Source organism: Fukomys damarensis, unplaced genomic scaffold (assembly GCF_012274545.1).
Source record: "Fukomys damarensis isolate Sample0158 unplaced genomic scaffold, DMR_v1.0_HiC HiC_scaffold_34, whole genome shotgun sequence".
NCBI classification, from domain to species: domain Eukaryota; kingdom Metazoa; phylum Chordata; class Mammalia; order Rodentia; family Bathyergidae; genus Fukomys; species Fukomys damarensis.
In genome coordinates this window covers 10,161,488-10,174,536 of record NW_022900946.1, presented here as the reverse complement: position 1 = coordinate 10,174,536, position 13,049 = coordinate 10,161,488, and the positions used below count along the sequence as shown (strand labels likewise).

Here is a 13,049-nt window from a genome sequence, read left to right as displayed (position 1 = left end):
GGGGTGGGGACAGGTTGCACAGTGATGGTCGGGGGGCAGCTGATGGAGACACGGTGCCCGTTTCATAAGCCTCCCACCCAGAGCGAGCTCAGACCTGAGGGGTGTGTGCGTCCTCCTCAGTCCATCCGTCTATCTCCTGGCTATGTCTCTCTCTCCACTGCTCTCTATAGAGATGATATGAATAATGCTGCAAGACAGACGGACGGACAGGCAGACAGGAGAGCCGAGTCTCTCCTTTTCCCCACCTGGCTTTTCTGCCTCTCTGTTTCCTTCCCCTCCTCTTCCTCTCCTCCACCTTTTCACCCCTAACATTGGAAAAAGGGCCTCCCCATCCTCAGCACCACCCTAGTCCGAGCCACTGTCACTGTCCACATGTCCAGCTCCTCGGCCCTGTCACTTGTCTTGTCTGCCCGGGGCCTCTGTTCTTGGCTCCCATCCATCAATTCCCCACCTCCCTGACAAAGTCAATGCGGAAAAGTCCAGATCTGACTGTGACATTCCACTGCGTAAAGCCAGGAGTAAAAACAGTCTGCATCCCGGTCAAAATAAGCCCTGCCCTCTCTCTGAGTGCATCTAGCTCTGATCTCCCCCCACTACTGGGTCTTTCAGTTCCTCAGAGTCCTTCCTCTAACCCTGGGACGTTTTCACTCACTCTTACATGATCTGGGATGTTCCCTCAGCCCAGGCCTCACATCTCTTCTTCACCTAGTTAACACTTACTGCGCCTTCACATCTCAGGGAAGCCCTCCCTGGCCACCAGAGTCTGTAGAAGATCTCCTGGTTCATATTCTCTCATTTCTTTAACCACCTCTGTATAGCCCTTATCCAATTGTGTGTGCTGATTCATGCCTGTCTCTTGCACTTGACTTTTAAAATCTGGGAAAGCAGAGACCAATCATTTTTAAAACACTGTATACTCAGAACCCAGCTCAGTGGCTAGCAGCACACTTCTATTTTATTACAGTCCCCTCCACTCCCTACCGAATTCTCTGAGAAATGTGCTAGTTACAGTTTATGCTTGTGTTGTTGCTTCTCCTAAAGAATCATTCCTTTAGTCCACCCACTCTGTCAAAAGGTAGACAAACAGAACCCATACCAGGAAAGCCAAAGGTTCCCAAGAAAACAGGAGATGGCCTATTCCTTTATGGAAGTGAAGAATGTACAATATTCCTGCCTCATGCATGTTGATTACCCACCCAGGCTATTTGACATTTGAGTTCACAACTCTTCCCTTCACAAACTGTTTACTTCTCTTCCATATTTATTTGCAAAATCACTGAAGATTTCTTTCTGGACCACTGTCTGGCAGTGTCTTGGAAATACATACAAAGAAGGAGAAAACAGCTGAAGACTCTGCCTTCCTGTCACTCAGGGCCTGCGAGACAATGTGCTAACGACTTTCTGGCCTGCATCTGACCTTAACCCGAGTACCCTGATGGATTCAGCACAGGGTCAGGCTGCTTTGGACCCGCTCCACAATGAGTGAACTTCTCTGTGCCTTGGTTTTCTCACTCATGCAATGGAGCGAAGTGCTGCCCCCTCTTTCTGGTGTCAGGCTGAGTATAAGATGTCTAAGAGACAAGCCCTCAGGAAATCTCAGTTCATTATGACAACACTCTCTGCTGGGCCCTGAGCAAGCCCAGCCACCTGGGCCTGTGACCTGGGGACTCTCCCAGGGCCTGCGCTTAGTCTAACTCTCTGCTGTTGCCATCTTCAAATCCTTAACAGCTGGTGAACAAGGGGCCCCACAATTTCTTCTCGCATCGAGGTCTACAAATTATGTGACCAGCCCTGCACAGCACACGTGAAGTGTCCAGTGAAAGTCTGCTGGAGGAATAGATAAATGGATGGACCGACCTCACCAGGCAAGCGTGCCGTTCGCCGACCGAGCTAGCATGTGGACCAAAATCAAACAGACCTTCTCTGCTAGCTCATCCTGCTCCTTTTCCAGGACCAAGAAGACCCAAAGCCTGACCCAAGACTTCAAAGATATTCTAATCCAAACTATTCATTTCCCAGGAAGCTTGGGCCTTGACCAGCGGCCAAGGATCCTGATGGAACCAGCAGAAGACCCAACCCAAGCCCTCCTGGTCCAAAACCGCAGTCTGCACTGTCTTCAGCTCCCCAGTGCCGCTCTCCCTGCTCAGTATCCCGGGGACAAAGGTGCCTGCTTTGCTTTCGTCTCCCATTTCACAGATGTGCACGCTAGAGTCCCTCAGGACTCCTCAGGCTGCCCAGTTCCTCTGCCCAGCCGACTCTTACAGAGAGTGTCTAACGAGAGGCCTCTATTCAAACCACTCGACCCATTTTTGGTTTGGCTGTTCAGACACGATAATTACATGCTAAATCTGAGACTGTGATTCCAGCTCCCACAGCATCCCATGCTCTGACACTCTGGGCTGCCAGAACAAAGACATGGTCTGCGCATGCTCTAAGGTGGTGGTACTGGGGCTTTCATTCTTTCCATATTGGGGGCAGGGTCTGCAACATACAGGCACTGTGTGAGTCTGGGAATGAGCCAGGGACACAACAGACAAGTGCCCCTGCACTTCTAAGATGGAAACAGACAAGTAACACAAAGTATTCTTTAAAATGTGTATGATAGGCTAAGCTAATAGAGAATAATTAAGCAGGGGTAGGACAAAAGAAGTGGAATAATTCATAGTGAAGAGGAATAGAGATTTCAATTCTGAATATGCTGCCAAAAAAGCCTCAGTGAGAAGTGAACATGAGTCCTGAAGAGGGAGAGAAAGGAGGCCATGAAGCTTTCTGAAGGAAGAGCATTCCAGACAGAGGGGACAGCTAGTGCAAATGTCCTGAGGTCTTATCCGTAGTTTGCAATGTAGGGAGCTTGCTGAAGAAACCAGGGGCTTTGCCAAGTCATACATATTCCTTCTATATCCCCAGTTCCTTGTCTCTATCTAGCCACTTAATCTAATAAGATTAGATAAATCTGACCTATAGGTTTTTGAACAATTATTTATTGAATCTCTATGATATAAAGCACTGCTCCATTTATCAACACAGTGGGTTTTTCATTTTGTTTTTATTTGGGATACTCACATTCAAAATAGCTGAAGATGGGATTTTGAATGTTCTCACTACAAAGAAATGATACCATGTTTAAGGTGATGGATATGCTGATTACTCTGGTTCGATCATCAGGCACTGTATACATAAATCATAACACCATATCATGCCCCATAAATATTCACAATTATGTGTCAATCAAAACTAAAACAAAAAATTAAACAAGAGCGGTCACCATAAATTTTAATATCTAATGGAGCTTGAAACATCAGGCCGGGCTTCGCTGTGCCCATGTGACTGTACTAACCTGTCCTTTTAGGGGGCCAGGTAACTGCCTGACCCAGCCAGGTCCAGGTCCAGCTGTCTCTCCCTCCTTCTCCCCGAAAACTGCCTGGCTCTGTCTGATGTGGGGCCCCCCACTACCCTGTCCCTGCTCAGGGAGCTCCTAACAAAATCAGGCAGGGGACCTGAGAGGCAGGGGTTCCACCCACCTGGGGGAAACCTGGAGGAGGCCGGGAAAGCCCAGCCCAGTCCAGCCCTTCTCTCCAGGAACAGAAGTGCTGGGGAGAAGCGGTGGGACTCAAACTCCTTGGAGGCCACCACAAGCCCCAGCACGGGCAGCAGGCTCCAGCTGCTCCTGCGGATGCTTGCCTGGAATTTCTGCAGTCTTTCACGGTGTCTCACTCACTGTCTTGAGCAGCTGGGACAGACACACGCCGTGGCCCTGAGAAGGCTGCTCTTGGAACCCACCACCTGCCCACCTTGAGGGGAAGAGGAGGTCCCCTCCACTGCTCCAAGCACACTCTCTCGTCACCCCAACCCCCCCAGACCCTCCACTCGCCCCCAAGTGAATCTCTGTGTACGCTGGGAGCTCGGCACGAGGGTGGCCTTTGTGTGATTTTCTTGTGTCTTCCCAGGTGCGGGGCAAGCCAGCCGCATGAGAGTGAGCGAGTGTCGCTGAGCGGGTATTGTGTGTTCCTGTGAGAGTGAGCGAGGGTGGCCGAGGGGTTTGCAAGTGGCGGGCTCCTCCTCAGCAGTTTGCATCCCCTCTGTGCACGCTCCAGGCTGGGGCAGGTCTCCCGCTGATGCCCCCAGAGCCACCGCAGCCCCAGAACGGTGTGCGCCCTCCCTCCCTCCTTCCGCAGCCCACAAGAGCAGCGCAGGGTAGGGAGAACCCACGGCCCTTCAGCATCCTGGCGGCGCCCACGGCCTCCCCTTCCCCGCAAGTCCGGGATGCACTGAGCTGTACAGGAAAACGGACTCGAGGCATTGGCGAGGATTTGAAATCGCCGCTGGGAGAGCAGTCAGAAGAGGCAAACCGAGGACACGTTGGTGGAGTAAGAAGGAGGCGCTGCAGGAGAAGCAGGTCCTAGGTCCTACCCACACCACGCCCTTCCTGCAGAGTGGGGTGCGGGGGGGGGCTGTTCTCCACCCCATCTTCCCCCCACCCGGGGTTCCCAGGTACAACCCCATCTACGCCTCTGACTCTGGAGCCAAGAAAGGCGGCTGGGACCCCCTCCCCCAGTCACCCGCCAACACCCCACACAGGCACACACACATACACACCCACACACATCCAGGCAGCTGCTGATTGGCTGCGGAAAGTCTGTCCCAGCCCCGGCTCTGAGGCGGGAGCCCAGCGGTCCGAGGTGGGAGGCGCACAGTCGGGCTCGGGAGCCCCTCCCAAAGGACAGAAGCAAGTCTTGCGGGGAGGAAGGCGCCGCTGCTCCCTCCGGCTGCTGCCTTGCAGACCGCCACCCCAGCCGGCGTCCGGATTCCGGGGGGCCCATGGAGCACACGCACGCACACCTCCCCGCTGCCAACAGCTCGCTCTTCTGGTCCGCCAGCTCGGCCTGCGGCTTGGGCTTCGTGCCCGTGGTCTACTACAGCCTCTTGCTGTGCCTCGGTTTACCAGGTGAGAGCTGTGGGGAGAGGGTGGGAGTCTGGGATCCCTAAGCGCCGACCGACCCTGCGCGGAACCCCCTGGCCTCCTTCCTGTGCGTCCCCTGCAGCCCCTCGAAAAAAGTTTAAGCCTTAGGGACAACTGTGGAGATTTCCAGACTTTCCAGACCGGGAAGAAAGGAAGTTGCTGCGGCCTGGCAGAGATGTGTGTGTGTAGCAAGCTGTGGGCATCGCGTGTGAGTTGGTGCGAGCGGTCTGTGGACTCCGGCATGCATTTCTGTGCGCGGCTGGATGCGCCGCGTGTGAGAGAGGGTCCACGGAGGCTGTGTGACTTGACTGGAGGTTCCTGACAGAAAGCTGGCAGAGGCTTCCCTTCGCCCCTCACCCCACGCAGCTGGAGACACTTCTGCCGCTCTGCCCTTCTAGCATCCCTGCTTGACCCAAGAGAAAGCCGGGGATGCTGTGTGTGCCCTGCTGACCACCCTGAGCAGTAAGCAGTCTCTGCCGCCAAGGCAACCACCTCGGGGGTCACAGTCTCCTTGAAGATACGCCTGGCCCCTAGCTTAGCTTCCAGAGCGTGTGCGCGCGCGCGGACACACACACACACACACACACACACACACACACACACACTCACCACCCCTGGGCAGCAGCTCACAGCCAGTTCCCATCTCCCTGTTTTAATGTCCTCTCCAAAGTGTGGCTGAGACTTGTGGAGAATTCCTGAAGAGAGCTGAGCCACTGAGAAGGGCTGTGTGCAAGAGTAAGGGACAGGCAGAGGAGGAAAGAAGGATTTCTGACACTCTGGCTATGCATGGCCCCCTTTTCCCCATAATCTCTACGACAGAAAGATTGCTGAAGATCACTTACAAGCAGGAGGGAGAGAGCAACAGAAAGGGAAAAACCAGCATCCAGGCTAGCATCTTAGCTTTGTCCACCCCATCAGCTCTCATCTGCCAACCTGAGCATCTTGGAATCTGGGGAACCTGGGAGCTGGGTTTCTAAGAGCCTTGCTGAGATTTCCTTTCCAAAGCACCCAGCTTGTAGTTCGTGAGATGGCTTCGGTCACTGGTCCCCCTCCCCAACTTTGGCAGGCACAGGAAAGCACAAGTGTCCTGACCTGGGAACCTTCCCCCAATCCTGCAAGGGACCGGGCTTTTATTCTTAGCTCAGGGCTCAGCTGCCCCACCTCTGACGTGCCCTGACAGGGTGGTGGCACACCTCCTGTAATTACCTGGAGCTGGGGTTGATTTCAGCCCAGCTGCAGCCTCCCCTCTGACCCTCCCCAGAGCTCTCTTTGGGGAAATGAGTTTCTGAGAGGTCTGGTTACTGGGGATGCTTGCCGAGAGCCAGAGAAGCAACAGAACTTACGCTCATCAGGATGCATTTGACCTCCATCCCTTCCCTGTCTGTCCGCCCATCTCTTCCCCTGCCGGAGTGGGTTGGCTGCTCGCTCACTGCCCCAAGATTTTCCTCTGCAAATGCTTTAAGAGACTGAACTTAAGGACAAGGGACGGGCCAGGCTTCCAGTTTCCAAAGCCCAGGCATGAGGATGGGCAGAAGGAAGGAAAGCTCAGGTCAACAAATCCTTCAAGGTGGAAGGAAGTCAGCATGCTCTGAACCTTCACAGCCTAACTCCTGTGCCAGCTAGAGCCTTCCTGGCACTGGCAGCTGCAGTGTGCCCGGCTCTGTGCTAGCCCTGGCCTTAACCCTGGGTTTGAGGATGTAAAGAAGGCTTGGGATTGGAAGCTGGGGGATGTTTGTCACGATCAGATGGCCAGCTAAGAGTTTTGAGCACCTGCTGGTACTTAGGATGTGCAGAAGGGCCTCCCGGTGTCCTGGGGGCAGCTCCTGCGTTCAGAAAGCTCACAAGGTGAGCCTGCGGCTCCAGAGGCAGCAGATGAATGCAGAAGACGTAGGCATCCCAGAGAAGCATACGTGGGGAGGCCAGGCTCATCCAGAAGGCATGGGCTGAAAACAGTTTTGTTACCAGCCTACAAGGATGGGTCAAAATGAGACTCGTAGGTGATTCTCTTAAACCCAGAAGAGCAGGCAAGAACTTCCTAGCAAATAAGAATGCTGACTGAAGGCTAATCCAGGCTCTGCCGTCATTAGATGGGGGACAGTCTTTTGTGTCTGCGTGCCTCAGTTTTCTCATCTGTAAAATGGGCTAATGGGAGGCCCTCCCCCCCGGAATGCAGGTGAAAAGCAATGGTGCTGATGGTGATGATGGTGCAGGTTACGCTCGAGGTGTGGCGCCTGGCACACACACTGGTTCATGCTGCATGGCCACAGATGTGGCTGTCACATTGCTGATTGGGTGGCAAGGAGGAGGGGGCTGATTAGCACCATCAGGAGCCAGCAGAGGGCCAGGGTGCACAGAGGAAAGCACTTGGCGTGGTGTGCTTCTCCTCTTGCAAGTGCACCACAGTAGTCTCCACAGGGCTCCCGGCCAGCAGCAATTAGCAGACCTCACATCTCACGGCTGACAGCGGCTCAGCCCTGCTGGGTGGGAAGCAACAGACTGAAGGCCTCCATAACAGCACTAGAAGCGGGGCTTTGAATTGGAGCACTATTCCTGGTGGGGGACTCACCCCAAGTTTTCCAGATGGTTGGAGTAGTGGCTGGAGACTTGGATGGAAACTGAGGAAAGGTGGAGGAAGTTTGTCATGGGAGCCAGTAATTAGGGGGAAACAGCAGGTGTGTGGCTGGCTGCAGTCTCTAAAGTGCAAGGAAGAGCTTAGTAAAGCCTTGTGGGCTATTCTCCGGGTTCAAGGAATTGCACCACACAGTCTAACTCAAGTGGCTGGCATGGGATCCCAGGAATTCTAATGTGAATTACGGGCAGAGGAGGCTGAGGCTGGAGGATCACAAGTTCAAGTCCCACCTGGACAACTTAGCAGGACCTTGTCTTGAAATTAAAGAATAAAGTAAAATAAAGGGGGCTGGAGACATAGCTCAATGGTAGAGCACCACTGTGGGTTGGATCCTCACCACCATAATCAATCAATCAATCAATCAATATTTTTAAATATGAGTAGAAGGTGCCACTTATAAATTATCTACCCTTGAGAACCACAACTTGCCCCATCAGTAAAATGGGGGCAACAGTAGTTCATAATGTCCCACGCAGGTAGAATCTATTAAATAAGAATCTAAGCAAAAATCCAAGCACAGTGGCACACATCTATAGTCCACAGTTCCAGCTACTTGGGAGGCTGAGACACGAGGATTGCTTAAACTCAGAAGTTCAACGACACTCTGGATAACCTAGGAAGACTCCATTCTAGAAAAGGAAAAAGAAAGAAAAAGAAAGAAAGAAAGCAAGCAAGCAAGCAAGCAAGCAATCTCCAAAATTGTGCCTGGTCCAAGGAAAGCACTTTTTCCTCACTGCCTTCTCCACACCAGATTTTTATTCTACCTATGCTACTGCACTGTTCCTCTGTCACTACCCTGTGGCCTATACATGTCTCTAGCCCATTTTATTGATGAGCAAACTGAGACCCAGAGAAGTGAAGCAAGTGGTCTACAGTGGTCTACAGCATCCAAGCACACTTGCTTTCTTCATCACCTCTCACCGGATTCCTCACTGCTGGGCTCATGCTGCTGTAGGAACAGTGGAGAACACTGGGCCCCAAGCATTCCTAAACCCCCACCTCATTCTCCCTCTCCCTCCTTTTGGTTTTGGTTTTTGTTTTGAGGTAGTGGGGACTGAACATAGGGCCTTTGCCCTGAGCTACATCCTGGTCCTTTCGATATTTTTTTTGAGACAGGGTCTCACAAAGTCACTAAGTTGCCCCAGCTGGCCTCAAACTTGGAATTCTCTCATCTCAGCCTCCCAAAGTGCTATGATGACAGATGAGCACCACCACACCCAGCTCAGCTTCTTCCTCTTCCTTTTTTAAGTAAGCAAGGTATTGCTCACTTTGCAGGACACATAAGAAAAGCCAGCCAATGCATGGCAGGGTGGTACGTGCCTGTAATATCAGTACGGAGGGAGGCTGAGTCAGAAGGATCACAAGTTCAAGCTCAGCTTGGGTGATTCTGTGAGAACTTGTCTTAGATTTTTAGAACATGAAAAGGATGGGTGGGACTCCGATGGCCTCGGTGGACTGAGCTGTGCCTTTAAACACCCCTTATTAGAAAAATGGAATAAATGTTTCTGCGGGAGCTGGACCGCGGGAGTTTGAGTCCTGACTCCTGCTGTGGGCCTGCGGACAAGTTACCTCACCTCAGTCCATGCCTCAGCTGCTCCACCTGTAAAGTGACGGCTACCCTAACAATGGCCGACGCTTGGTAGAGTTGCTGAGAAGATTAAAGTAAGCATTGAACGCAATGCCTAGCGTGCAATTACTTTTTCATCTTTTAAAAACGCAGGAAAAATTCCCAATTTGTTGGATAACAGGAAACCAAATGCATTACAAGAGGAGAAAACTTCAGCCCGATAATCCTCAGGAACATAAACACAAAAATCCTCAAGAAACAGCAAATCTAATAAAGCAGGATAATATATAAGCCAACTTGGGTTTATCTGCAGAATACAAAGCTGGCTCAACATATGAAAATCACTCAATATAATTCAGCATGTTAGGAAACTAAGAAGGAAAATCCAAACGATCCATCTCAAGAGACGCACAAGAGGTATTTGACAAAATTCAACATCCATTCATGATATTTTTAAAACTCATTAAACTAAGAATATAAAGAACTTCTTAGGGTAGCCGTGGTACCGCTTGCCTATGATTCCAGCACAGTGAAATACCAAGGCAGAAGGGTGGCAAGTTCAAGCCCAGCCTGGCAACTTGGCAAGACCCTGTCTCAAAATAAGAATTTTTACAAAGGGGTAAGGATGCGGCTCACTGTGAAGACCCTGGGCTCAATCCCTAGTGCCACAAAGGGGGCCGGATGGCTGCTGTCACCCAATAAAGGTCATCCATAAATAACCACAACCCACATCACATTTAATAGTGGAAAACCCAATGTTGCCCCTAAATCTGGAGCAAGGCAGCGATGGCTGCCCCTACTACTCCCACTCAGTATTGGACTGGAAGTCCTAGAAAGTGTAATAAGGCAAGAAAGAGAAATCAAAGGTATGGAGAAAGGCAGAAACTAAGTCATCTGTATTCACATATGATATGCTGACCTTCACAGAAAATCACAAAGATGCCACCAAAAAAAAAAGCTCCCTAAAACTAACTAACAAGTGATTTCATCATGTTTGCAGTGAAAATTGTGAAATTAAAAACAGGAATAAAAAAAAAATAGATTTCCATGTTCTCTTGTGAACCAGAAGAATGTACATTGGGCTCACATCCTCTGAAGGTAACAATTCCCTAGAACTGAGAAATAGCTGCCCCCCCATGAAACAGGTGATGGCACTCACAGGATTCAAACCCTAAAAAAACAGCACCCACTGAAAGATCTCCTTCCACTCCTCACTGCTCAGCAGGTCCCCCGTTCACCACCACCACACAGGGTGGTGACACTGAATCAGTGTCTCAGTTTCTCACCAGTTCAAAGTATCTTTGCGCATATACAAGTAATCAGGAATTGAGGGATTCTACTCTCCTCGCTTTTTTTTTTTAACTCTCCCCACCATGAGAACAATATATACACTGGCCTACAGTTTTCTTTTTCACTTACTGTATTAATCATCCCTGACAACGTACATAGAACTTGATCACTTTTTTTTCTTTTTATTGAGTTTATTGGTACAATCTAGGTATACAAACTGGCGCCTAGTTTTCTTTTTCACTTACTGTATTAATCATCCCTGACAACGTACATAGAACTTGATCACTTTTTTTTCTTTTTATTGAGTTTATTGGTACAATCTAGGTATACAATACAGATATATTCATTATTGGGATCCTGTACCTTTACATAATAATCACTCTTTCATACACCTGTTCAGTATTCCATTGTGTGGATCAAAATTTACTTCGTAGCTGCCCCTTTCCAAAGCACACATGCACTTCAGTCCTTTACAGTCCTCACAAAATGCACGTAACTCCCCTCTGACATCTGTCTGGCCTGTCCTAACCGTTTGACCATATAACCTTTGTTAACAGTCAGACAAAGAGCTCCGCATCAGGAATCCTGATTCCAGGTCTTTTCTGGCAGTGGCTCACTGCTTGACCTTGGCTAAGTCATTCCTGATGGCTCAACCAAAGTCGCAGAAAGCCAGCACCGCCTGTCAGAAACTAATGATGCAGCTCTGCTGGTGACTGTCTAGGCTGGCCTGGGGCTGGGGCCCTATACCCCCAGCCCTTGTACAACTTCCTTAATGATCCTATCAGCTCTACTTTGTGAAGAGAAGTATTAAATACACTGCACTGGAGCCAGACATGGATTTGAACCCTCCTTGGCTGTGTGATACCGAGCATAACACCTCACCTCCCTGAGCGCCAGATTTCTCATAGCAACAAAGTAGCTAGTCAAGTTGAGCAGTTAAGCCAGTACTTTCTGATGGTATGTCCCATGAGTCTGAATCCTGGCTCTCCCGACTGATGATCCTCGCCGTTTCTAAGCTTCAGCCTCCTCCCCAGCCACAAGATGAGATAATAGCTACCTCTCTCTACCAGGGTCGCTTTGAGGATTACATGAATTGTGAAAATGCCCGGCACCCTTCCTGCCACGTGCGTGCTCGCACACAGAGTAAGAATTCAACATTGCTATTAACCTCTTGTCCTGCAACGTTGCTGTGGTGATTAGAAATGAAACACGCAGGGCCAGGAATTTAGCTCAATGGCACCATGCCTGCCTCACAAGGGCAAGGTCCTGAGTTTGATCCCAGGTACCGCCAAAAAAAAAAAAAAAGGAAAGAAAGAAAGAACACACAAAGGCTTTTCACTGTCCTCTGGTCATGGTAGGCGCTCAATAAGTAGGAACCGCCATTGCTTTATTGTCCAGCACATCCACATGTACTGGCTATGTAAATGCCCTGTGTAGCCACATGTCATCCTACTGACAGATCTTTTCCACACGTGCACAGTGCTACTCCAAGGGGACATGAAACTCCATGCCCTGCAAATCAGAAGAGAATGAGTCTGTGTGTGACGGAATTCATTCTATCCTAAGCCTAGGGAGTGTGGCCTCCTAAGAGTCACCTGGAATCCAGAGAAACTCTAGCAAATATCAGAGTGGCCTTTGGCCAATGCTGCTAAATAGGGATGAGGACCACCAGCAAGGGTGTCCTGGGCTCTGCATCCAAGGTCACGGACAGTAACCAGGGTGCATCTGAACCATGCTGGCAGTGACTGAAAACGATGCCAGTCATGCAGAGAGCACCGGGAAATGCTGGAGTAGGCACGGTGAGGAGGGTGGGTGCCTTGAATTCAGGTACCTCGGAGGGCAGTCAGATAATGTATACGACCACTGTGGTCCAGTTCTAAGAAATGCTTCACTCAAACAAGTGTGCTTTCCTGCTATTTTTCCAAAAGTACGTGGCTCTCTTATTTTCCCCCAAACTCAAACTTGTATCCCTCTCTCTCCCCCTGTCTGTCTGTCATACTGAAGACTGAAGTCAGGGCCTTCATACTAAGATACATCCCCAACCCTTTTTACATTTGTTTTAATTTTGAGACCGGGTCACACTGAGTTGCTAAGCTTCCCAGGCTGGGCTCACACTGGAGATCTTCCTCCCTCAGCCCACCAGTGCTGGGATTACAAGTGCGTACTACCAAGCCCAGCTGTATTTTCCCCTTACATAGCTTACTGACTTACATAGCTTTTGCTGTGTGCAGACGTCCTTTAAAGCATTTCGCAGGCATGGACGCATTTAAACCCCATGATAATTCTTTGAGGTGTGTATATATTATACCCATTTTTCAGATGAGAAATGTGAGGCAGTTATTCAGGGTTGTACAGCAAAATGACAAATCCACTGTACCACCTGAGTGCACGCATGTGCACACGAGCACGTGCACACACACACACACACACACACACACACTGACACACACACTTAGACAGCTGACAACACTCAAGCTCGGTGAAGAAGTGGGGATGACAAGAATGGGGAGCTTAGGTACCAGGGGAACCAGTAAATCCATCGCCTCTTGGCTTTGGCTTTCTATCCAATGGTTCCATGCTACCAAACTGTTCGAAAAACCAGA

General features: G+C 50.3%; 1 protein-coding gene across 1 annotated transcript in view; it reads left to right on the top strand.

Moving 5' to 3' along the window:
- Positions 1-4,722: 4,722 nt before the first annotated feature.
- Positions 4,723-13,049, top strand: part of Gpr139 (G protein-coupled receptor 139) — a 41,841-nt gene continuing 33,514 nt past the window's right edge. The window contains exon 1 of the mRNA XM_010610048.3: positions 4,723-4,945. Within this exon, the coding sequence (XP_010608350.1) occupies positions 4,819-4,945 (127 nt within the window). The 5' untranslated portion in view covers positions 4,723-4,818. The remainder of the gene's footprint in view (positions 4,946-13,049) is intronic.